At 51.3% G+C, this 24,714-nt stretch overlaps 1 protein-coding gene across 4 annotated transcripts in view; it reads left to right on the plus strand.

The window, feature by feature from the left end:
* NR6A1 (nuclear receptor subfamily 6 group A member 1) overlaps positions 1–24,714 on the plus strand; it is a 101,453-nt gene that overhangs the window by 68,776 nt on the left and 7,963 nt on the right. For 3 of the 4 annotated variants that reach the window (XM_064468930.1, XM_064468932.1, XM_064468933.1), the window contains 7 exons: positions 5,737–5,967; positions 13,168–13,223; positions 15,649–15,806; positions 16,664–16,891; positions 17,617–17,871; positions 22,573–22,694; positions 24,525–24,677. In XM_064468930.1, coding sequence (XP_064325000.1) covers positions 5,737–5,967; positions 13,168–13,223; positions 15,649–15,806; positions 16,664–16,891; positions 17,617–17,871; positions 22,573–22,694; positions 24,525–24,677 — 1,203 coding nt within the window. The remainder of the gene's footprint in view (positions 1–5,736; positions 5,968–13,167; positions 13,224–15,648; positions 15,807–16,663; positions 16,892–17,616; positions 17,872–22,572; positions 22,695–24,524; positions 24,678–24,714) is intronic. The other variant, XM_064468931.1, reaches the window with a different exon arrangement.

A 24,714-nucleotide genomic window follows, 5' to 3' on the forward strand; every position in this document is an offset into this window, starting at 1 on the left:
GGTGGCTGCCCCCAGGAGCGATACAGGTGGGAGCGGTGGTGGGGGCTTGCTGAAGGCTGGCCGTGTGTCCCCATGCTTTATTTGCTGTGTATTTTATGTGCTCATCCATGTGCTTCAGTGCTTGCTGTACGTGTCTGTGCCGTGTGCTTCGGTAGGATTCGGTGGTATTTCCTTTTGGAAGTTTGTAGGAATTTTCTTTTAAAAATTACCAAGACTACTCGTTCCGCTGAGGGAGAAAGCAAGTCTTTTTTAAAAAATAAGTGTATCGCTTTTACCGTTTGCCTTATAAAACATAGACAAGTAGTGATTTCTTCTCTTTCTCACACCGTCTTCTGTGACTCTTGTGTAACATCATAATATTCTTGGAAAATTTACATTGTATTAAAATGTGGTATGAAACCTACCATGACCTTTGAAAACAATACATCCTTTAATGTGGCTTTGGGGAGGGGTTAGCGAGGGAGTAGCCATAAAAATCTTCAGGGTTCAAGATGAGGTTGAGATTTTTGTGAGTGCTTTTGTCGTAGCAGCAACTGTTTGATTTAGTGGCCCCTGCTACAATGGGTAGTGAGAACAAAGCCAGAATATCCCGTGTATGAGTTCGTTAAATGTAAGACCCATCAGGAAAATTGAGGGGGGGATCTTCCTCAGCCCCCCCTTTCTGAAATAAAACATGTGCAAGGTATTTGAAAAAACTTATCAATTGCTTTGTTTCTTAACCTATGTTGTCTTGTATGGCTTTTGAAACTGGAGGAATCAGTGAGAGGAGAGGTAACAGAGCCAGGGAGGAGGGAGGGCTACTTGCTTTAAAATTATTACACTCACTGTGTGTTTTGATATTGTAGTGAAATTTCAAGGCTAAGGGAGTTCGGAGTACCCCCAGCACAAAACTGTTTTAAATTTGCCTGTGATTTACTCTTTCTGTAAAGTTCACTGCGATTCTGCCCTGGCTGTCCCACCGTTCGCCTACACAAGGCGCTTGCATTAAGTAGGGTGAAAAATAGCAAAGGTCAGGAGCCGGCAAACCCATGGGCCGCAGGGGGAGCATCTTGGGCCTGGTCACGGTTCCTACAGGATTTTTTTTTTTAAAACCTCTGAAACTCTAAGACTTTCTGTAGGTAATTATTTCTCATCTACCAGTTTTGTTTGAGTGGCAGTTTCCAGGGTATACAGGCACCTCTCTCGACTGGGGAGGTCTGTGCCTTTGTTCATGGTGTGCGCCGCGGTTCCACGGTGAATTTTAATCTGGAAACGCACCCAATTAACGGTTTCTGCAGGGAGGCATGTGCAGTTATTGTGGCGATGGGGCCATTCACACCACCTCGCCGTCACCCTGCTAGCGGGGAGATGGAGTCGGCGAGGGAAGGATTCTGATTCCTCCTCGCTTTAATCATCCAGGCTTCCCATGTTTGCCAGGCGACGGCCCTATTCTTCCCACAACAAAAAAGCTGTGCCTGGAAATGAGCCCTCATTTACATCCTTGGCCATCGGCGTGCTCCGGTGAGGAGGGAGCCCCGTGATCCGCCACGGGACGCCGCGGGCTGGGGTGCCGCGCCGTGATGCTGCAGCAATCCGCAGCATCCTCGTCTGCCTTTTGCCATGTGTGTAAGCCGGTAGTTTGGTGGCTCCCTAATTCCACCCCAGCCTGCCCAGCCGTGGCACGGCATGCCCGGCGGCCAGCGTGGCCGTTGCTGCTGACCCCAGGATCCCCCAGCGCCCGCGATTTATGGCTCTGCTGGTGGGAGCAGGGGGAGGGCCCGGAGCTGAGGCTGAGCTAAGCCCTGCAGATAGAGGACTCTTCTGTCCTAGGCTAATCCCCCGGCCCCCTCCCAGCGTTTATCAGATAGCTGAAGGTAGAGATTATGCAATTGGTGACTACAAAGTCATGTTTAGCTGCCTCCCTTCAGCGAGATGCTCCGATAGCCCCAGTCCTGATCTGTACCAGCATTCCTCTGCAGTATTCATTAAGCACATACCTGAGGTTGTCTGTCCTGTAAAACTGGGAATGTTTTAGTGTGGTGATGACACCATAAACGTTTCTTTAGTTGAAGTTTGCGTTTCCTTCATTCATCCCTTTATTTCAAGGGTTTTTAACAACTGCAGTGAAATTTGCAGAAAAGTGCAGATTTGCATGCCGTGCGTTAGCAAACCTTTTAACAATTAATACAGATTGGTTACGGTTTCTACTGCGTTTAAACTGGAGAAAGCTGCTTGTAAATAAGAGCAGCTGGTTTAGATTTTTACTTGGCTTCTGTAACTGAAAACTGGTTTCATTTCTGATCCTAATACATTTGGCTCATTTATTTCTACTGCATTTACACGTTCTCCAGAAGTAAGAAGCTACATGCTGGTTTGTCAGGTTGCTTAGGCTTTATTGAGATTGGAGAGGACTTCACTGTGACTTCTACCTCCGGCCGCTCCAAAATCCTGTAGATAAAACCACCTCTGTCTCGGAAAACTCCCTGGTGAAACTGAAGTGAGGAAAACCAGGCTCGGTGTTGTCGTGCTGAATTGGGTTTGAACCATCTCATCTTCAGAAGCTGGTGCCACCCTAAGGTTGGGGTTTTTCAAGGTCTGTGTTGTTTCACTGGGTGACGCATACGGGGACAACGGGGTGTGGGTAGCCCCCCCGGGCACGAAGCGATTCGTGTAGCCAGGTGTCTGCCCAGCCTGAGCTTTCTTGTTCGCGCCCTGTGCGGGGCAGTGGGCGCAGGAGCTGCCGTGCCCCGCTCCGTCCCCTGCGTAAGGCAGCGCTTCAGCCCCTGCCCGCTCCCGGTGCTGAGCCTGGCACCTTCTCCCCTTCCAGCTCTGGCTGTGCTGTCTTTTTTAGAGTAATTGTGTCAGATGGTTTCTCTGTTTTGAATTTGTGCTCTTTTTTTGCTTTGTCTTGCTCTTCAAGGTTTTTTTTATTCTTTCTGTCCCTTATTGTGGCCCCTTGTTTTTCTGACCTGGTCTGTCTGTGTCCCTTCTCTTACTGCCCTCTCCCCACCTCCTGCTCTTCATCTCCTCAACCACTTTCCTTTACCCATCAAGACCTGTCACCTCCATCACCGTACGACCCTCTGCCACCCACACTGGAGCATCGCTCTAATTCCCTCGTCACGTGGACAAGTCACCGTTGTGGCTGCTCAGGTGCTGCCTGGAAGGAGCCTTGGTCCCTGCTGAGATGTCAGGGTGCCACGTGGGTCCTTCTCCTCTGCTCCTGCCACCTGGACGTACCTGAAGGAGCACTGGCCCTCGAGTGCCTTCGCTCCTCCGGTAAGGTCCAAAATGCCACATGGTCTGGTCTGTCCCACCTTCACCTTCCCAAGGGACAACCTTGACTTTGTGGTGTCTCCCCCAAGCACTGCCACATACTCCTGATTTCCCCGTTAATTTGTTTGTAGCTGTCATATGTATATGTCATATGTAGCTCCTGCAGCAGGGAAGTTTCTCCTCTGCATTTTGAACAGTTGGGCCGCAGAGGAATAACATCCTACACACCACAGCCTGCATCCGCAGGGCAGGTCCTGGAACGTATATGCACATCTCGGATCTCCTAAGCAGCTTGCCTTTAACTAAATATGATTAAATATACATATCACACACATTCTGGAGGGAAAGGACTGAGTCACTGAAGTTAAACTGTGGGTACCCGAGGCTCGCATGGAGAACCACGTGCAGCATCCATCCCCAGGGAGCTATAGAGAACCATTGCCACTTCTGAGGTTCTGCTTTAGCTGTGGGTGTTTCTGCCCGTTGGAGATCGCACAGTTGTGTGTTCAAGACAAGAAATACCGGAAATAATCTGGTTTAACCAGCATCCACAGGAAACGTGCAACTGACTGAAAGACAGAAGTGTGGTTCCTCGAGTCCCATTGCTCCAAACCCAAGCGATGTCCTCTCTGTTCCTCAGTGCCTCTGCCTTGCTCAGCCAGGGTGATCAAGTCATCTGGGTAATGATTAGTTGACATTTGGGAATGCAACACCATGAAATTTACTGCAGATTTGTGCATACCCCTGAACGTGCTTGAATAGTGCCCATCTTTGAAGTGCAGCTCTGTTTGCGACTATTGCAATATTAACTGGTTAAAACACTGGGGTGGGGGAAGGCAGATTGGCCTGGCATGCGAGGGGTTAAGATGTTTGGCTGTGCTAAACATCTGCTACAGGAAAAGCTTCTGGTGCAACTTGCTGGCATTATTTTAAGCATAGCTGACGATGTGAAGCAAGGTTTAGGCCTCGCTATGCAGATGCAAGGTGAGGAGGATCCGTCTGGGTTAGCTGCCTCGCTCTCTTCAGCCATCATTTACTTTTTCCTTTCTGTTTGTCATCGCTGTGTGCGGAGATCGCTGTCTGCTCACAGGTTCTCTCCGAGCTGTGTGCCGCCCCTGCTCTGTCTCAGAGGCAACGTTGGAGTCTTAAGATACTGAATTTAACGTGACAGCTGCTGTTGCTGGGAGTGCTGCAATTTGCATTCTTAGCCATCTGAAGGCCTTTCAGAGATTTGGAGAAGGAACAGTAAAATCACGTCATTGTGGCTTAACCGTACCGTCGTTTCTGTAACAAGGAACAACGTAACTCACTTGGGTTCTGGGCTGTGACTGCTGTGAGGCTTTTGCTGGCGCTGCTGGAGCTGCAGGAGGAAGCGAGGAGGTGGCCGGATCCCTCTGCTTGCCCCCGGGAATACGTGACAGTATTTCACATTCGTCGGTGTCCACCCGGCATGATTTCTACATTTGCACACCCTGGTCTGTGCAGTTGATGCAGGGCACTTTAGACCCTTTTCCCCCTCAGGGTTTCTGTTCCTTTCTGCTACTTACAGCACAAAGTTCGATGGAGGCTGCTGGGGAAAGCTGTGCTCTCATCCCTGCTCCAAGGGTCCTGTCCCGGTGCTGGGAGAGTGAAAGATGGAGCCTCCCCTTGCAGCAGTGCTGCTCTCCAGCACTGTGAGATGGATCCGCACGAGCCTGGCAGCCTCTTCATCAAACTGACCTCACAGAAGCTCAAGGGTTTTCCTACTGCGTGGCCGCAGCGGGTGCTGGCACCACTGGGCACCGAGAGGAGCATTCAGAGAAAAACCTGAGAATCGGGAATAAAAGAAAGTTCTGGGGCAGAGCAACATGCTTGTGCCACGCTGATGAGGAAACATCATCCATCTGTTTGCTCTCCTCTCTGTTCTTCATTAAGGGAATATATAAGGTGGTGCCAGGGAAGCCGCTTGGGGACTTGTTTGGCCCCTGGGTGATGGGTTTGACCTCCTGCCCGTGGAGGGAGGAGACCCTGTTTCATGGCAAAGGCAGGCACTGCAGCAATGTGGCCTTTACAGCTGTAATGTGTGCTCTTTGTGACCTAAATGTTGCTTCATCTCCCAAACTACTTTAATTTCCGATAAATTGTGAGACTAAGGGCATTTCTGACAGGTTGTTTTTTAAACAAATGTTGGGTTAATTTTATTCATTCTTCTTGCCACTGTTGAGAATCTCGAGACTTAATGTCCTGTCGATATGTTGCATTGAAATGCACACCTTGCTGTGCTGACCCAGTAAAGGCGGTGAGGAGCCTGGTGCCTCCGGCCAGGCTGTGCCGGGCTGCCGAGATTGGCGTTTTTGGGTGAGCACCTGTGCTACGCTCTGCTTTGCAGACATCTGTCTGGGCAGGCCACGGGGTGCTGAGGCTTTCCCAGTGCCCTCAGGAGAGTTTTCGATTGCTCGATGAAGCTCCTTTGTTGACCACAAAACCTTTCTTCCCTTCCAGATGAGCGGGTGGATCAGCGAACCTGCCTGATCTGCGGGGACAGAGCCACGGGGCTGCACTATGGGATCATTTCCTGCGAGGGCTGCAAGGGGTTCTTCAAAAGGAGCATCTGCAACAAGCGGGTTTACAGATGCAGTCGAGACAAGAACTGCGTCATGTCACGCAAACAGCGCAACAGATGCCAGTACTGCCGGCTGCTCAAATGCCTCCAGATGGGAATGAACCGAAAAGGTAAAGAAAACCAGGCTTTTTACAGGTGGAAGTACAGTTTGGGGCCAGTGTTAGCAGTGCATGCAACCCTTCCTCAGCTGCCGTTTTGTGTATTGCAATTTTGCCTCTAAAATTCTTGACAAGAAAAAGTGAAACTTCAGCAAAATCATGCATTGATAAAAAATTCTTCCTGAACTACTTCATTACTGTATCGGAGGAAAAATCTGTAGCAGTTGAAAGCATGTATAAATATCTGGAGAACTGATCGCTGTGATCCCTTTTTTCTGGGAAGGTAGTAGTTTGTTACTGTCCTTTGTTGAGGGATCTGTCCTTGCATTTACCCTGTGCCAAGTGGTGAGTATTTCTATGCCTCAATATACTAATGTGGCAAAAATGAATGCATTTAAATAGGCTTTTAAAATCCCAAGAGACCTGAGTCAGACTTTGCCTGTTCGCTGTCTGTGGGAGCTTAGGCCTGCAGTTGCTGCCCGGTGATAAGGTGTGAGGCTTTCCGCTTACCGCCGTCTCTGGTTGATGCCGTGCGGCTCCCGGCAGCGGCGTGTGGAGCTGGCAAATGCCGAAGGTGGTTTTGCTGGGTACAAGGTCTCTGAGGAGCCAAGTGAAATCTGGGTTAGGGACAGCCACCCCTCCCCTTAGTCCCCACGTGTGCAGAGGTGATGAAATGCTACGGTATCATCTTCAGGACAGAAAATCTTAAGTAGCTGAGAAGTTAATATTAAAAAATAGACTGGGATTTATTTTGGTGTCATGTCTCTACTCTTCACTCTAATCTTTTGACTTTTAAATCTCTGGAAATGTTGTTCTCGATGTGCATAATGGTTAATTATTATGAACGGTTTAATGGCAACAGACAGGAGTCTGAGCAGAAGCAGGTGCTGCCGTAGCACGGGGGTTGCTTGGGCTCCCTCCTGGACGTGCAGGTGGGCCAGCAGGAGGGACCCCTTCCTGGCTGCCAAACAGGAGAGCCATCTCATGTTTTTTAAATGTAGCTATTGGTGCCTTTAGTGTCATCGTTCATATGAAAGCCCCTTGTCAAAAGCACTAAAACGTCCATAAATTTACTGCAAATCCACCAGGATCTACCTTAGAAAATGTAGATCCTTAGAAAATGTAGGGCTCACATGGAAGGCTTATCTCCTGACTGCTTTGATTACAAATTATCTTTGGGTGTTCCATTTGATGGGGGAAGGCAGGCTAGTTCCCGGAGAGGTTTTAACTGAAGGGTATAGTTCTGGGTGAGCAGAAGCGCTGGCTGGGTTCGTTTATTTTGTCCGTAGTATGAGCTGCTCAGTGCTTGGCATCGGGATTTTATAAATCAGGGCAAGTTATTTACATTTTCTAAGCTCTCTCCTCCAGCTCTGTTTGGTCGGCCGAGCCCGGCACGGCAGCCAGCCCCTCGGAGGCCTGCGACCCGCTGCCCGCCCGGTGCCGGGCTGCCCGCCTGCTTCTCCTGATGCCCCAGCTTTTTCTGACTCCCTCCTGCCTGCTGCCTGCCGGTGGGCCCCGGCAGCGCTGGCCTTGCCGGTGCAGGCAGCACGCGCTCCAGTGGCGGCAGGCAGCGGGCGCGGCTCACCCGCGGGGGCGGAGCGCCACCTGCCGGCCCGCTCCCTGCCCGCTCCCTGCCTGCCCGCTCCCTGCCTGCCCGCTCCCTGCCTGCCCGCTCCCTGCCCCCTGCCTGCCCGCTCCCTGCCTGCCCGCTCCCTGCCTGCCCGCTCCCTGCCTGCCCGCTCCCTGCCCCCTGCCCGCCCGCTCCCTGCCCCCTGCCTGCCCGCTCCCTGCCTGCCCGCTCCCTGCCTGCCCGCTCCCTGCCCGCCCGCTCCCTGCCCCCTGCCTGCCCGCTCCCTGCCTGCCCGCTCCCTGCCTGCCCGCTCCCTGCCCGCCCGCTCCCTGCCCCCTGCCTGCCCGCTCCCTGCCTGCCCGCTCCCTGCCTGCCCGCTCCCTGCCTGCCCGCTCCCTGCCCCCTGCCTGCCCGCTCCCTGCCTGCCCGCTCCCTGCACCCTGCCGGCCCGCTCCCTGCCTGCCCGCTCCCTGCCTGCCCGCTCCCTGCACCCTGCCTGCCTACTGCCCGCCCGCTCCCTGCCCGCCCGCTCCCTGCCCGCCCGCTCCCTGCCCGCCCGCTCCCTGCACCCTGCCTGCCTGCCCGCTCCCTGCCTGCCCGCTCCCTGCCTGCCCGCTCCCCGCCGGCCCGCTCCCCGCCGGCCCGCTCCCTGCCCCCTGCCTGCCCGCTCCCTGCCCCCTGCCTGCCCGCTCCCTGCCTGCCCGCTCCCTGCCTGCCCGCTCCCTGCACCCTGCCGGCCCGCTGCTGCCTGCCCGCTCCCTGCCTGCCCGCTCCCTGCACCCTGCCTGCCCGCTCCCTGCACCCTGCCGGCCCGCTGCTGCCTGCCCGCTCCCTGCCTGCCCGCTCCCTGCCTGCCCGCTCCCTGCCCCCTGCCCGCCCGCTCCCTGCCCGCCCGCTCCCTGCCTGCCCGCTCCCTGCACCCTGCCTGCCTGCACCCTGCCTGCCTACTGCCCGCCCGCTCCCTGCCCCCTGCCCGCTCCCTGCCCCCTGCCCGCTCCCTGCACCCTGCCCGCCCGCTCCCTGCCTGCCCGCTCCCTGCACCCTGCCTGCCTGCACCCTGCCTGCCTACTGCCCGCCCGCTCCCTGCCCGCCCGCTCCCTGCACCCTGCCTGCCTGCACCCCGCCCGCTCCCTGCCTGCCCGCTCCCTGCCTGCCCGCTCCCTGCCTGCCCGCTCCCTGCCTGCCCGCTCCCTGCACCCTGCCTGCCCGCTCCCTGCACCCTGCCGGCCCGCTCCCTGCCGGCCCGCTCCCTGCACCCTGCCCGCCCACTCCCTGCCCGCCCGCTCCCTGCCCGCCCGCTCCCTGCCCGCCCGCTCCCTGCTCCCTGCCCGCCCGCTCCCTGCCCCCTGCCTGCCCGCTCCCTGCCCGCCCGCTCCCTGCTCCCTGCCTGCCCGCTCCCTGCTCCCTGCCTGCCCGCTCCCTGCTCCCTGCCTGCCCGCTCCCTGCACCCTGCCGGCCCGCTCCCTGCCCGCCCGCTCCCCGCTCCCTGCCTGCCCGCTCCCTGCCTGCCCGCTCCCTGCCCCCTGCCCGCCCGCTCCCTGCCCGCCCGCTCCCTGCCCGCCGGTTCCCTGCCTGCTGCCTGCCTGCCTGCCTGCACCCTGCCTGCCTGCACCCTGCCTGCCTAACTGCCCGCCCGCTCCCTGCCTACTGCCCACCCGCTCCCTGCCTGCTGCCCGCCTGTTGCTGCCTGCCTGCTCCTGCCTGCCTGCTGCCCACCTGCTGCCCGCCCGCCTGCTGCTGCCTGCCCGTTGCTGCCTGCCTGCTGCCCACCCGCCCACTGCCCGCCCGCTGCTGCTGCCTCCTCCCTGCCCCCTGCTGCCCGCCCGCTCACTGCCCGCTGCTGCCTGCCCGCTGCTGCCCCCTCCCTGCCCCCTGCTGCCCACCCGCTCACTGCCCGCTGCTGCCCGCCCACTGCCGCCCCCTCCCTGCCCCCTGCTGCCTCCTGCCTGCCCACTGCTACCTGCCCACTGCCTGCCCTCTGCTGCCTGCCCACTGCCACCTCCTCCCTGCCTGCTTGCTGCCTGCCCACTGCCTGCCCTCTGCTCCCTGCCCGCTGCGCGCTCACTGCCTGGCCCTTCTTCTTCCCCGAACAACCACACGAATTTCCCTCACAGCCGGCGTCTCAGTGGCGGACGAGGAAGTCAACAGGCAGCAACCGGCGATTCTGTTGTTTGGAGCTGCCTGCAGCGGGTCCGGCAGCGCTTTCGGCGGGGACTGCTGCAGGTGTCAGGGGGGTTCAGCTACATATAAACAGCCAAGCAAACCCCCAAAACACAAAATGCAGTTTGTGTGGAAGGAGGAGGGGGTTCAGGAGGACCCTGCCCCTTGCACATCTCACCCTGGGGGGTTCCTAGCATAAACCCTCCCATGGCTCTCTGTTACCTTCTCTTCTTTGAGAGGTATCGGCACGCCCACCTTACAAAACCACTGCTTAAACAGGTATGGGGCCCAGCTGTTACAGCCTTGTTCTTTTTCACGTATTTTAATTTTTTTCCCTGACAGGTGCTAGGTTAAGGAGCATTTCTTCAGTATTTTCATGACACGGTGCCCAAATTATTGCATAATTGCATTGCAAAGTTACTTCATAACTAGGTCTAAATACAGTTACTTTTTAGTTCCGATAAGGCATAGAGCTTAACATTTGAAGGAGAATCTTTGAGGAGACTTTGACTGCTGTGCAGCCCTGTACCAAGACAGCTCTTCTGGAGAGTGTGCATGTGTGAGAACCACCCAGGTCTCCTGAAGCCTTTTTTGATGGACCACCAGCAAAAACATTATTGCATTTTGTTGCAGACCTTTGCTAGGTTATGCAACCAGCAAGGCTTCCAAAAATCCCATTTAAGTGAAGCCTCTTGAGAGACAGGGAAGTTCAAAATCCCAGCTGTAAGCAACAGGGAATGGTGCTGATCCACAAAGTCTGGGCTTTGCAGCAGAACTTCTGTTTGTCTCTGCTGATACTCAAGTCAAGTATCACAGCAGATACAAAGTGCTGCCGAGCACCTCCGGTGTGGGGTTTTCTTCCGTGTAGGCTAGGAAGAGTTGTAAGAGTTTACAAGAATAAACAAAGTCAGTTTGCACCCCGTAAATCGTGCTGTTGGATGCTGTGCCCACGGGCATGCTGTGCCTGTAGGGTCTGGCAAGGCACGCTGGAGAGCACCGAAGCACTGGCCAGCGAGAACTGCTGGAGTGCTGGTACTGGCGTCAGGAGTAACGGGATTCATTTAACCTCCAGTTGTTGAAAAATATCACCTGTCTTAGAATAGAATCATAGAATCATTAAGGTTGGAAAAGACCTGTAGGATCGTCAAGTCCAACCGTCACCCCAACACCACCATGTCTCCTGAGCCATGCCCTGAAGTGCCTTAAAGATAATATGCATGAACTTGAGTAATGCCTTGGATAGAGCCCTGGCTTAAATGGCACCCACAGCTGCAGGGACCCGCACAGCCAAACTACAAGCTCCTCTTAGCACACGGGGGTTAAGGTTTTACCAGGTGCATTTGAGTTCAGAGTGCAGGAGTCCATGGGAAGTGTTGCCCTCCACGGTGGCTGGCCATCTTTGCCAATTTGAAAGGCAGCCCGTCAGACCAGTTCAGCAGGGAGGGCAGCTCTGCTGGCGCTGGAGGATAGAGCTACAGCCCTGCTCGGGGCGAGGCAGAGGGCCGTGGGAGAGGAAGGACCAGCCTGGTGGTGACCAACATCGTCTCCCTGGTCAAGAAGAACTGTAAACCCTGCAGAGGCAGGTTTTCCAAGGTGTTCTGTAAGGTGATGTGGACATAGAAAAGGACGATGTAAGCTAATGTCTGCTACGGTGACACTTCGAATTCAGACAGACCAAGACAATTTATGTCCACGGCTCTTAATGGAATTCGCCGAGAAGCTTTCTGAATCACAATTTGCAATAAAATATCTTGGAAAACTAGAGAAATTCCCCCCAAATTGAAAAACTATTACTGTAGTTCCATTAAGTTAAAAAAAAAAAAACTAAAGGGAGTAACAGAGCTAACCATGATGGCTTAGTTTTACATCAGCCACATTTTTTTTTAATGAGAAACCAATGGTTTTTTGAAAGAGCTTTCACAGAAAGTAAACAGCCTTGTTTGTTAAAATGAGCTCATTGTCATGCTATAGCTTAAAAGATTTGTGTGACGTAGAAGATAACCATAATTGTTTTATGGCCTGTGTTTGTGGCTTCTCCAGTGTGCTTAAATGAATGCTATTTGGCTGTTCTATGGAGGTGATAGAGTTTGCATTAGAGGAATTAAAACTGTATTGCTGATCTCATAACATGTTGTTGTAGGGTGCCACAGGGATCCCTGTGCTGCTGGTCGCGGGCTGGCGGAGTTGCAAATCATCAGGGCAGTTCTGCGTAGCGGTTTGCATTGCTTGACCAGGTGGTTATGGTTCAGGAAAATGCCGTTTACCTGCAAGCGTGGGCACGGCTCTGCCTTGCTGCAACTGCCTTGGGTGAACCCACGTGTGTAATCCCTGAATTACAAGTGCAGCACCGAGGCACTCAGGGATGATTTGAACTGAGGAGATCTAAGGTCAAGCAGCAGTGTGGCTTTTTGGGTACAGAGACTTTTTCCTTAAATTTTGTGCCATTTTCTGCTTCGGGAGGGCCTCCTGCAGCCCCATGTGCTGAGCAGGGTGAGGCCGGCCGGCAGCAGCAAGGTCACCGTGCAGCTGGGGAGAGCCTCCTGCCAAGTCTGGCCAGGTCGTGGTGGGAAAGAGAGTGGGACCTGATAAACAGGGGGGACCCAGTCCTGGAGGGGAGGCGCATGAGGAGCAGAGTTGGTCTTCGAATGCTGTCGGTTTCTGCAGAGCTGCTTTGCCAGTAAGGAGAAAACCAGGGGCAAAAGGAATGTAGAGATGCAGCTTCGGGATAATGTCCTTAATTGGACTTCACTGAAGCTCCCTGGAAATTGTTTAAAGAGCCTTAAAAACGCAGCTGCTGTATTGAGAAACTAGGCTGCCCTTCCAAAATGAAACTGCATAGCTCGCTCTAGTAACTTGAATTTTAAACAACAGCTTTGCTTGCAACTGGCTGGGTAAAACATCTCCCCTCCATTTTCCGTGATAGCTGTAGGAGACCTGACGCTCTGAAGTGACAGCGGTGTTACTAGTTACCACTGAAGTGCTTTATCCCTGTGTTGTTGGCAGCACTGGCTCGCGTCTCGTCAGGTGGTTCACAGAGCCGTGGGCCATGGCGTTAGACACGCGGTGTTTGCGTTTGGTTTTCTAGCAGTCGTGGGCATTCATTGGGTTATTTCCCAGGGTGAAGTAGAGTTGCTTTCCGCGTGCCGCTTCTCAAATTATTCTAGAATTGAATTGTGATAAAGGACTTGCTATTCCTTCATGACCTGTCACTCAGGGATCACATGAAGAAACTAAACTGCCTGAGTAATGCTTGTAGCTCCGTCAGTGTGCGTATGCCCTTTGGGGTGAGGATCATGGTGTGTACTGCTCCAGCTCTCCCGTACCCGGGGAGGCACGGGGGGTTTCTGTGTGAAGTGCTTTGATGAGCAAAACGCATCTTTCAAGATACAAAGTTTTTTTTCAAAATAGCAGATAGCTTTATATGTATTTCTGGAATACTGAACAGTAGTGTTCCTCACCAAGGTTTGGTTGTTTTCTTTCAGCAATCAGAGAGGATGGCATGCCAGGAGGCAGAAACAAAAGCATCGGACCTGTCCAGGTGAGCATTTCCAGCCCTTTCTCCATGGCTCCCTTCAGCTTTTGCTCTCTTGCCTTGGCACACATCTTGTGGGTGCTGAGCTCGGGCCGTGGCAGCATCTTGGTGGGGCGTGGGGCCGGGGTTGATTTGGCTGAGCCTTTCTCAGCGCTGCCTGTGCCTCCTGCTGGCATAGCAGGGCTTTGACTCTCTACAAGTGTTAGAAATACCTGTCATGAACAGTAGATTTGTAAATAAAGCTCAGTGCTTGCTTGTCCCCGGAGGGGACACGGCGCAGGCCCAGGGTGCCTGTGTGAATTCACGGGCAGTCCCTGGCCATCACAGCGCTCCGTCCTTTGTGAGCCACACAAGGACGTCCGTCCCTCCACAGCTTCTAGTAAATCTCACGGACTGCCTGCTGCAATTCCTTCAGTTGTTGCAAGCAGGGCACCCAGTAAATGTCTCACTGATTGATGGCACAGCTTGTCTGGAGACGTCTTGTAAAGCGCGAGGTAATTCAGCACAACAGCTTGTACTGCACGCGTGAGAAATGATGGTCATTTCCAGCTCGCTTCTAGAAAAGCGATCTTTTAAAAGTTTACTATTTATTTTAATAAAGCAGAAATAACACTGAAAGCATTTTCTGTGACTCCCTGTGCCTATGAAGAGGCTACTTGCCCCGGTCCAAAACCAAACCATGAGAAGCCAGGCAGCCAGATGCCCTGCTTGCTCACTAAGGTCCTCCATAGCGAACTGAGAAAAGGGCAAGAACTAGACAGTGCAGCCATGCCCGTGGTCAGCATCAGAGAGAGCCTGGTTCAAATGATAAAAAATTTCTCTGTAACGATAGAACATTTTGTGCTGTTTGCAAACATCATGTTTGTAACAGCATCAATTACTGATTCTTAAAGCCTGTTGGGTCTATCAAGGAAGAACAAACATTTAATTTCTGGCCAGGTAACAATTTTTACCACGGCTCTGGGCAATGTAGATGCAGTAAAACAGCAGTCTTTGCTGGCCAGAGTGGGCCCTTGCTCATCTGAGACTTGCGCGATCAGTCCACCCTGGACCATAGGTTATGCCATCAACTCCATTTCCTGGGGTGACACTATCTAGCTATTGCACTCTTCGGATTCTGTTCCTGGGTGAGCCTACCAAGTTTTTCTGACAATTTTGCAAGACTGGAATGAACTGTCTAAGCAATGTTTGGCTCTTGCAAATGATGCTCAGAGTTCACTGCACTTTCTTGCAGCTTGTTAACTCAAGGTCTTTCTGTATTTTTTGCCAGCCTCACTAAGGGACATTCATGGAATTAGCTAAAAAAAGCCCAGAAACATGTTCCTTTTTCCCCACTACTGATGCAACATTTCTCCAGGAGCACACCCAGCTCTTCCCTGAAACTTTCTACTTCAGTGAACGGCATCTCCCTTATGAGGAAAGGCTGAGACACCTGGGTTTGTTCAGCCTGGAGAAGGGAAGGCTGAGGGGGGACCTTATCAATACCTATAAATATCTGAAGGGCGGGTGCCAGGAGGGTGGGGTCAGACTCTTTCCAGTGGTGCCCAGCGCCAGGCCACGGGGCAAAGGGCACAAGCTGGAACACGGGAAGCTCCACCTGAACATGAGGACAAACCCCTTCCCTGTGCGGGTGCCAGAGCAGGGGCACAGGCTGCCCAGGGAGGCTGTGGGGGTCCCTTCCCTGGAGACATTCACCCCCCGCCTGGATGCGGCCCTGTGCCCCTGCTCTGGGGGTGCCTGCTCATGCAGAGGGTGGGACGGGATGAGCTCCAGAGGGCCCTTCCAGCCCACACCCATCTGTGACTGTGAACTCTTTTTTTTCTTTAGTCCCTTTAGTCAATTTTAGCTTCATACACATACTTGTTTTAAGTATTAGTTACTTGATTACTTCTTTAGGTGCCACCTGGTTCTTACCTGGGGAAAACCAATGCACAGTGATTCTCTGTAAACACTTTCCTGACTAACTTTATACATGTCACCTTGCCTTTCTCAACCGCTTTATCACACCGGAGCCTACCCCACCTTCCGTCTGCCTTTGCCTCTGCCGAGTACTGAGTGATGTTCCCAATGAACTGTCCTCAATTACTTCCAGGTTTTTCACTGCGTGACAGCGGCTGATTTACGGCTCGTTGCTGGGTGTATTTGACATCATCTTTTCATGTGTCCGTTCCTGTCTGCTGTGTTATCGTCACTTGAATTGTACTGCAGGCCCTGGAGGTCACCGCGATTAGCTGTAAATAGAATTTTTCATGTACGTTGTTAAATGTAAAGGCAAGATGTGATATCTGCAGGAAGGGCGAAGCGTTTCTCCTGGTGCAGAGTGGTTGCAGCTCCGTTGGATGTGGCCGTACAGTCAAGGTGTTCATGTGCAGAGGCTCTGCCTTATTCCTGTTCTGAGCTGAAGTAACCATAATGGTCCTGTATTTGACAGATATCAGAGGAAGAGATTGAGAGAATTATGTCTGGGCAAGAATTTGAGGGAGAGGCAAACATGTCATGGAGCAACAACGGAGACAGTGACCATAGTTCCCCTGGAAATGGAGTTTCTGAGAGCAACCAGCCTTCACCCGTTTCTACTCCATCTTCAAGGTGGGAATGGCTCCTGGAAGAATTTTGTGTTACAGTAATCTTGACCGTCTTTCCCTGAGTGATACTTTGGGTCAATATAGGAAAACTACACCGCGAGTGCATCTTTGTGCAAACTGAGCACACTGCAGATTCTTACAGCTCTAATTGCGTTTTGAGAAAGGCAGCACTGGATTGAAAAGATTTGAACCGGGAGGTGAAACACTCATGAGCAAATGAAAAAGAAGGCAACGCTGAGTTAAAATTATATTTAAAATAGATTTCTTCCTTTCTGTTGATAGTTTTTTCTGCATATCGTGGGAACTTGATTACTTTTCACTGTTCATTCTGTATAAGCTGTTTTTCTCCACTGTGCTCAGATTTTGAAAATAAATTACTCCATTTGGGTTACTAATTGATGGTATTACATTAACATCAGTTACTGTTAGTGCAGCGTTTGCTTGTAAGCCCAGCAAGAATCTCAGACTTCCGTTCCATTTGCTTTCAGTTGTATCATAAGCTAGGAGATATTTGTGTTCACTGGCTGTGCAAAACCTTAATTTACTCTCCTAAATTCTGGCCCTTTAAGGAAGCCAGGGGGGAAATGCTTCATGCAGTTGGGTTTCTGTTTTACTCTCCGAACGGCTGCTCAGCAGCAGTTCCCAGATCTCCATTAAATGGAACTAGTGCCGAGCCAGGCTCAACACGAGGCAGGTGTAAGGCATCTGGTCTGCAGACTGAATTATTTCCACTGTAGGGTTTAAATACAAAGGCATTTTCCATTTCCTGTTTTTGTTAACATCTCTGATGGAGCTGGATGCAATGTTTTAACGAATCGGGTGGAATTTTTAGGGTATATTAAAAAGCTTTTCCTTATCCAGTAGGTCCGTGGAGCTGAATGGATTCGCTGCACTCAGGGATCAGTATATCGGGACGCCGGTGTCCACGCACTATCAGTACCTCCCGCACCTTTTTAGCTATTCTGCTCACTCGGCTCTGATGCCCCCCCAGACGCGCAGCCTGGACCCCCAGTCGCACAGTCTTATCAATCAGTTAGTGTCAGCAGAGGACCTGGAGCCGCTCGGCACACCGATGCTCATCGAGGATGGGTGAGTGAGCGCAGCCGCGTGCTCCCGGCTGTCGTTGGGGTCGGGCTGTGTCCCTGCCTGCACACGCGGCTGCAGCTTGCGTGGCAGAGGCTGCTGACGGCGAGCGGGGCGGCTGGGTGCGCGCGTTCACGGCCCGATCGGCACGGGGGGCATGTCCCCTGGGAGAAGGTGCAGCTGTAGTGCGAGCAGCAAACCAGACCGTGTCCCGTGGGTGGCCTGTGCCCTTGCCTGGGGCTGGAGCTGGCGTGCATGGACTTTGCGTGGGGTTTCAGGCTACATGGCCAGGCTGAGCCTGCGCGGGAGCACCTTCAGTGGGTTTCAGCCCTGAGATCGCATTAACTGTACAAATTAAAAATAATAAATTAATTATTTAAAATAATAAAATAAGCACGGTAGCTGGAAAAATACACATGGGTGGAAAAAAGCTGGGTAGTCTGTGAGAGTAGGTGAGAGCTGAAGGGCTGTCTGTGAGGCCGAGCTGTCCCACGGCTGGCTGGGTGGGTGACCCCGGTGGTCACGGGGGGCTCCCCTCGCACCCCCTGGCCGGGCAGGCTGGGTGCTGCCCATCACAGCTCCTGCTGGCAGGTGACACTCTGGGCACCAGCATGTTGGGCACTTGAACGTGAATTCCTGTGGCATTTGCCTTGCTTTTCAAGTGCCTTGTCAGATGATGTCATTCAATGTTGTTAATTGTTTTTATACCTTCATATTAACTGTGCCTGCAGGTACAAAGTGACTCAGGCAGAGCTGTTTGCGTTGTTGTGTCGTCTGGCGGATGAATTGCTTTTCAGGCAGATTGCTTGGATCAAGAAGCTGCCATTCTTCTGTGAACTCTCCATCAAGGACTATACCTGCCTGCTCAGCTCTACATGGCAGGAGCTGATCCTGCTCTCCTCGCTGACTGTTTACAGCAAGCAGATCTTTGGTGACCTTGCAGATGTCACCTCCAAGTACTCTCCCTCTGATGACGAGCTGCACAGGTGAGATGTCAGGCTGAGTGCACGGGTAGGGGAGCAAGATCTAGGGATGGAGGAGCTGTGAGGAGGATGGTGGTTGGGCACCCTGTGACCAGCTAACTGCCTCTCCTGGGACAGGTCACCTCACCTGCTGCTGTTTTCCTTCTCTATTTTTTAGGGAACGGTTGTTTCAGGCTTAGAAAGTACGCCATGGTTAGGCAGTGTTGAGTCAAAAATTCCTTCCGCAGTGCATAGTGCTGCATGGTGCTCTCTGAAGTTTGCATAGCAATGCTGTCATCCTCCAGCACAGCCCTACAAACCGCCTTTTTTACAGGGAGAGTAAAACCAACCAACGCTGGGTAACCCTGAGATACAGAATGGAAGGTCTTATTTAAAAACCCTTTGGGCCAGTGGAAAGGTTGTTCACAAAGCTGGTTGTCTGTATTATCAAAGCATTCGTTATTAATTGCGATTTCATTGTTTTGATTACATAAATTTAAAGATGTTGCAACTTCGCTCGTGTTTTTTCCGTAGTACGTGCTATCTGATGCTCTGAGGAACCTGCCTTTCATTTATCATTTTGGTCAGGGTGTGTTTTTTTGCTTTGGGTGTTTTGTTTTGTAGTCCTGGTGCCAGACAGATCTCCTTTTGGTAGTAGGCTCACAATCTCACAATATTATGGCAGAATAGGTAGAACTTACGGAAACTGCTGCCCACCCTCCCTTTTAACATCTGCCCCGTTTGCGCTCTGCCCTTGCTAGGCTTGCGATTTTGCAAGAGTCACCAGGGGATCTAAACATCTTATGAGCAGACATTTAAAATACTGCCGTGGTCCTCAGCCATCGCAGTATCTAACAGTTCTTTGAGGTTCCTTTGTGCGTCTTTTTTGACAACCGGAGGGGCTGGCTGCCTGACGATCATGGCGGGGGAGTGGGGGAGCCGAGAGCTGGACCCAGGTGTCTCATTTCCTGGGGCAGGTTCCTCCGCGGCGCTGTTCTGCCCGGCCATTCATCGTGCATCTGGTGCTGCTCCTGCAAGGAACAGTAAGGGTCATAGAAAACCACAATAACACTTGTTCCTGCATTCAGCCGTCCTTTTGTTCCTGCTGTCCTGGTCAGAGCCTCAAAAGAGAAGTGTTTGTTTCATTTTGGGTTTGTGCTAAATACGAGCGAGAGGTAAGAAAACAAGACAAAGGAGGAATCCTTGCCCTTCAGAAACCGGCAATTCAGAGCTGGTCGCCTCAAAAGTCCTTCAGAGAAGATCTGTACACATGGATGAAAATAGGTGTTCTTGGGAGCGGAATGTTTCTGTAGTCTCTTCTGAGTTAGCTTTTCAAGTATCATTAATTGTCATTAGTAAGATGGGAAAATACACACCAAAAAAGCCATTTAGTGTGAAGTTGCACAGATGAGGGGTCTCAAACCGCTGGCTCCCTCCTAGTTGTCTTTATGGTAGTTCAGCCATACCTTGACTGTCTGCAGGTGGCAGTGGGATAGCTCATGGGTGTCAGTCTCCCTGTCCGATACACTGGTGGAAAAGCTGCTCCCTTCAGATTTGCGAGGCGCTCTTATGAGGAGGTGTCGGACTGCGGGTTTCCTCTAAGAGCCCCTGCTTCCTCTGGTGTTGATCAGACATGATTGCAAGCCGAAGTTCATTAGATCTCACAGCCGGCTGAAGAAATTTCACTGAGCTGAGATAGTCTGGAGCTCTGGGGTTAATTTCTGTTCTTATTTAGCAAAGTGACGGGAACAATGCTACCGCTTAGGCAGGTGACGAATGAAGGCATAGGATAAGCTCCTCAGCCCCTGTGTGTTAATTGCTTCTAACAACTGGCTAAATGTTCTGTGTGCCTCCTAGATCAAATGTTTTCTTTCATTGTGCTGTTTTTCTGGAGATGAATATGAAATGCATAGATTCCTGACCTCCTCCAGCACTCCTGATAGCGCTTCCCTTTCCCCTCCTCCCCAGCTGATCCCGATAACTCCCAGCCAGAAACTTCCCTGGTGTAAACTGCGAGGAAAAGTGTGTGGAGGAGTCAGTCCTCGAGGAGAAATAGGGCTGTGAAAAACAGAACAGCTTTGTTTGAAAGGGGGAGGAAAGTATGCACAGAAAAGTAAGACAGTTCAACTGCAGGAATGAGAGAAGAGCTCTCCTGGATTTATGAAGTGATGAGTGGCTGGTAAAAATGTGCATGCTCTAAAAACAATTAAACCCAACAGACGACTGAGTGGTCTTTGTGCTCATTAACTTCTTGAGCTTTGCAGTCTTGCACCTGCAAGATTTTTAATGTCAACTTGAGAGCAGGAAAACTTGTACAACTTTAGATTAGCTGACAAGGCTTTCATCACTTACAATATTACTTTCTTGAAGAAGTGACCTGGAGTTCAGATAGCTTGTTTTCACTTTTCTGGGGTCAAACTCCACCATGCATTTTACAAATAACTTTGAAGTAAACAAACACACATGCCAAAATAAGGTATTATTCAGTGAAAAAGGTTCTATTTTTGTTCTATTCAAAGATGGCTTTCTGGCTGTGCTCTTATTCTTTGTGCTGTACAATGCCAGAGAGCAGCTGAAGCTTCCCTAAACACTTCTGTCCTACTTCTGAGCATTTTTGCAATACGTGGTTTCTTTGAAACTGGGATATTGCTGTGAGACGCGTTCCCGAGACGCTGTTCTGGCGGTTGGCACACGTGGGATGGTCCCGGAGCGTGCCTGCAGGCACTGGCAGTTGCTTACACCGCGGCTTTTTCGCGGTGCACACGCGGGGCGTCGCTCCTGAAGAAGCCCAGCACCCCCTTCTGCAGGAGGACCTTGTTCTGCCCCAGCGAAACCTCCGTCAGGCAATTTCCCAGGAGATTTTGGGGAGATCTACATTCCCTGTGCATCAGCGTGCCCTCTCCCGCCCGTCTGCGTCACTGGCTTCCCTTGGCGAGCATGGGCGCGATGCTCCGGAGAAATGTGCAGCTTCTTTTCAGCGAACAGTACAAATTCAGAAGTGAGCGTGGCTGTACCCGGTGAGAATCTCCGGGGTGGGTGTAGGTGGTGGATCCACATTCCAGTGGAGCATCCCTGACAGTCCACACTGGCAGCGGTGCTTTTCCGGTTGGATCTTGATGAGCATTTATTAAGTGCTATGAATGCTGCATGTCCTATTTGAGGGGGAAAGTTTAGAAGGAAAAGTAATGCGTTCCTTAGGCTGCATGATTCAACCTTAGGCCACTGCCTGCAGTTTCACATTGGTTATTTGTGGTTTTGTGCATATTTATATTTGTGAGAAGGATTCCGGCCTTCCTGCAGTATGTCTCACCCCAAAAGCTCTCAGCTGAGGAAAATGAACAAACCGTAACGAACAGGCAATACATACGGCTGTGTGGACGTACAGGATCTCTGTGAGTCACTTCTGGGAGGTGAGCTGCCTCACCTGCCTGTCAGATAAATGAAGTGTGCGCCACTGTTGTAGGTGGGTTGGTGTAATTCCACGGTGTTTAAAACAAAGCGATTTCCAACGGCACTCTACAGGTATGAGGAATTATAGGCACTTCTGCCCTTGGGAATGGACTTTGTTCTGGGAGTTTCTCTGCAGCAGGGTCTGGGGTCTGTGTTCCTGCAGTCCTGTACCACCGGAGCAGCCCTGCTTGCGTGCTGCGCTGTTCAGCTGATACATCCAAATGTGCTGTGCAGAGCCAAAGCCTGGGGATTGCACCGATTCGATAGGCAACGGATAAAATTAATTTATCAGCTTTGTAGCATGGAGGGGTTTGTTCAGAAAAACTTGGGTGTCAGGTGGGGTGTGTTTGCTGCAGAGAGTCAGCGCTCCTCTGTAACGTGCTGTAAGGCAGCACCAATCCCAGATCTCCAGGGTGGGGTGCAGGGTGCTGTGCAGCTGTTGGGGACGCCTCCGCGCCCCCAAGGGTGCGTCGGTGTTTCTGCTGGTGGCCAGTGCAGGCTATGCTGGGCTGCCGCAAGTGGTGGAAAGCACAAACTGAAGAAGGGGGTGAGGCAGTGAGGGGCGAGAACATTTGAAACACTGCTGGGGGTGGCTTGTCTTCTGAACTGGGGGGCCACTTCAAGGATTACTAGAGGTGCCTTTATCCTGCAAAAGCATCCATCAGGAGCAAGGCACAGTGCTCTGTAACGTGGCTGTGGGCTGCTTTCTGTCGTGGGTAGGTGCAGTGCAACGCCAGGCAGACGGGGAATGCCTGCCGACCCTTGCGTCTTGGCTACAGGTGTTTTGCAGGATATTTTCATGTCCTAGAACTATCACTCCACATTTCTACAAAATCTTATCTCATATCCCAAATGCTTCGTTAAACCACCTATTAGCCCAGCGAAATGCGAAGGCACAATCCCTATTGAAATCTGGGGAAACACAAGTGCAGAGAGGCACAGCAGTGTGCCTGCAAGCATGCAAGAAGTTTTTGCCTGTTCCTGGCCCCATCAAACCTTTTCCTCTGTCAGAGCAGGCTGGTGATGAACTGAATCACCAAGAGATTTTTTTTTGCTGAAATACCTGTAACAGTCAAGTTTGTAACCAAGTCATTTTCCTCCTTACTTCTACTTTAATTTAATGGTGCCAGCAGACTCCAAGCAGTTTTGATGATAATTTTTTTTTTTAATTCTCTTGCAAGATGTTAAAATCTCTGAAGTTATTTTAATAAGCTTCTTGCCTTTATTGTACAGACTGTGTCCTGTGTACAGTGATGTGTGATCTCTATCCGCCAGGTTCAGTGAAGAGGGGATGGAGGTGATGGAGCGGTTGATCTACCTCTTTCGCAAATTTAACCAGTTGAAGGTCAGCAACGAGGAGTACGCGTGTATGAAAGCCATTAACTTCCTAAATCAAGGTGAGCCGATGAAAAGAAGGTATTGGTCCCACTGGAGAAATTCTCTGAAACAGTGTGAGCAGTCTTTGCTTCCCTGTTGAGAAATGGGAGGGAGGGGTCCGAGGCCCACACAGAGACTCAAGCTCTGAAACTTCTCTGTATGTGTTTGCCATTGTGCAGACCAAACACCCTGCGCAGTGGGATACCTTTAAAGGGTGAATTTGTAAATTCCCTTTTTTTAGAGCTTTTCTGACTCTAAAATATTGACCTTCAGGATATGTACTTAGGCCACCTAGTTGGCTTCTTACTATTTAGATTCTATACCTAACGCTAGGTCTTTAAAGTGAAAAGTAATTGTGAATGAAGTATTTATACGAAGGCAACGAATTCTGCCTGAGAAGGGACTGAATCCTCAGGTGATTAACCAGCCCATTAAAGCTGGCAGTCCAGTCTGTTGCAAGACCCTAGACATTTCAAAATCCATGCAGAGTAATTCTTCAACATGAGAGAAGATCCTGGTCATTTCCTAACAACTGTAGTGAGCTGAAATTGTTCGGAATGGATTGGTTTTGTTCCTCAGTAGTGATTGTCCCTGTCTCCACCCTTGAACGTTGGCTCAATCCACGGCTTGTGGATCCCCTTTCCCGGTCGTTTGTTGTGGTGTTGCATCTGTGGGGCCTTGCAGGACATTCCTTCACATTGTAAATGAAGACAACTGTTGAGAGGCAAATGCTTAATGGATGCTGTTCAGCTGTAATTTTGGAAATAAATGTCCCCGAAGTCTTTTGTACTGTGAAAGATAGTTGCAGTCTGTAAAAATGTGCTGCAGGCGCTCTCCTCCCCCACTCATTTCCAGCGGGAGATAGTGCTGACGCTTCAATCTGTGCTGGGCTGAGGTTCCGGTTTGCTTCCCTGGGCAGTTTCCTGACACTGGATAATGCACTTCTTGAGCTGTCTCCATTGTTTTCCAAAATGTATTTTCATTAACTTCCTGTCTTCTTTTATTTTTAGTTGAAGTTTGCAATTTTTTATGTGAAATACCTGAGAATTATTTTTAAAAGTCAGCCTTTGGGCAGTAGATAAATGCCTCTTCCGTCAGATGGTCTTACATACCGAGTCTGCACCGAGGGTCTGCAGCTTCCTTGCTCCACCGCGCTGGATCCTTCCCAGGACCCCCAGCAGCGTGCCGATGCCGTTGATCACGCCGAGCGGTGGCAGCGGGACTTCCTGCCAGTTTGATAGCTTGGAAATGTCCATTTTTCCTTTGTGTACGTTGCCTGACATTGGCAAAGCTAAATTTAAAAATAAGAAGTTGACAAGTTTATAAAGCTCATATGACATAATTCATAAGCAGATGGGGAGAAATATGATGATACCTTGAATTATAGAGTTGAGCGCTTTCCTCAGCCAAGATGATATAGCTAAAATCAACATGTTTCTGTCTGAGGAAGTATTACGCTGAATCCGCTGTGAGGACTAAACCTTGACATACAGCTGCTTTACACCAGGCAGGCGGGGATTTAAGGTTGCTGGAGCTGTTATCTCTGTTGAGCTCTGTAGATGAGCAGCTTAGGATATTAGCTGTTCTCATCCTGGTCTTCCATGGAAGGAAATCCTGTACCCAGACACGCGTGTAAAGACGCATCCGCAGTGCAGGCACGCCAGGAGGGGAGACGGGAATTTTAATATTTGTCCAACTGGGCACTCGAAGCCAGTCCCTGAGCAGGGGCCCAGCTTAGAGTTCTAGCAATCAGTCTGTCTGTCCTGAAGAAATGACAGTAAGTATGAGGCTGCTGCTCTTCTAAGATGTTTTCGTCATGTTTTCATTACTCTAATCATATTCACTTTCAGACATCAGGGGTCTGACTAACGCGTCCCAACTGGAGCAGCTGAATAAGCGGTATTGGTATGTTTGCCAGGACTTCACAGAGTACAAATACCCACACCAGCCAAACCGTTTTCCGGATTTAATGATGTGTTTGCCAGAGATACGATATATTGCAGGTAACTTTTTGACGTCTTCTCCCACTGGGATCGTGTG

This window comes from Phalacrocorax carbo, chromosome 18 (assembly GCF_963921805.1).
Source record: "Phalacrocorax carbo chromosome 18, bPhaCar2.1, whole genome shotgun sequence".
Taxonomy (NCBI): Eukaryota; Metazoa; Chordata; class Aves; order Suliformes; family Phalacrocoracidae; genus Phalacrocorax; species Phalacrocorax carbo.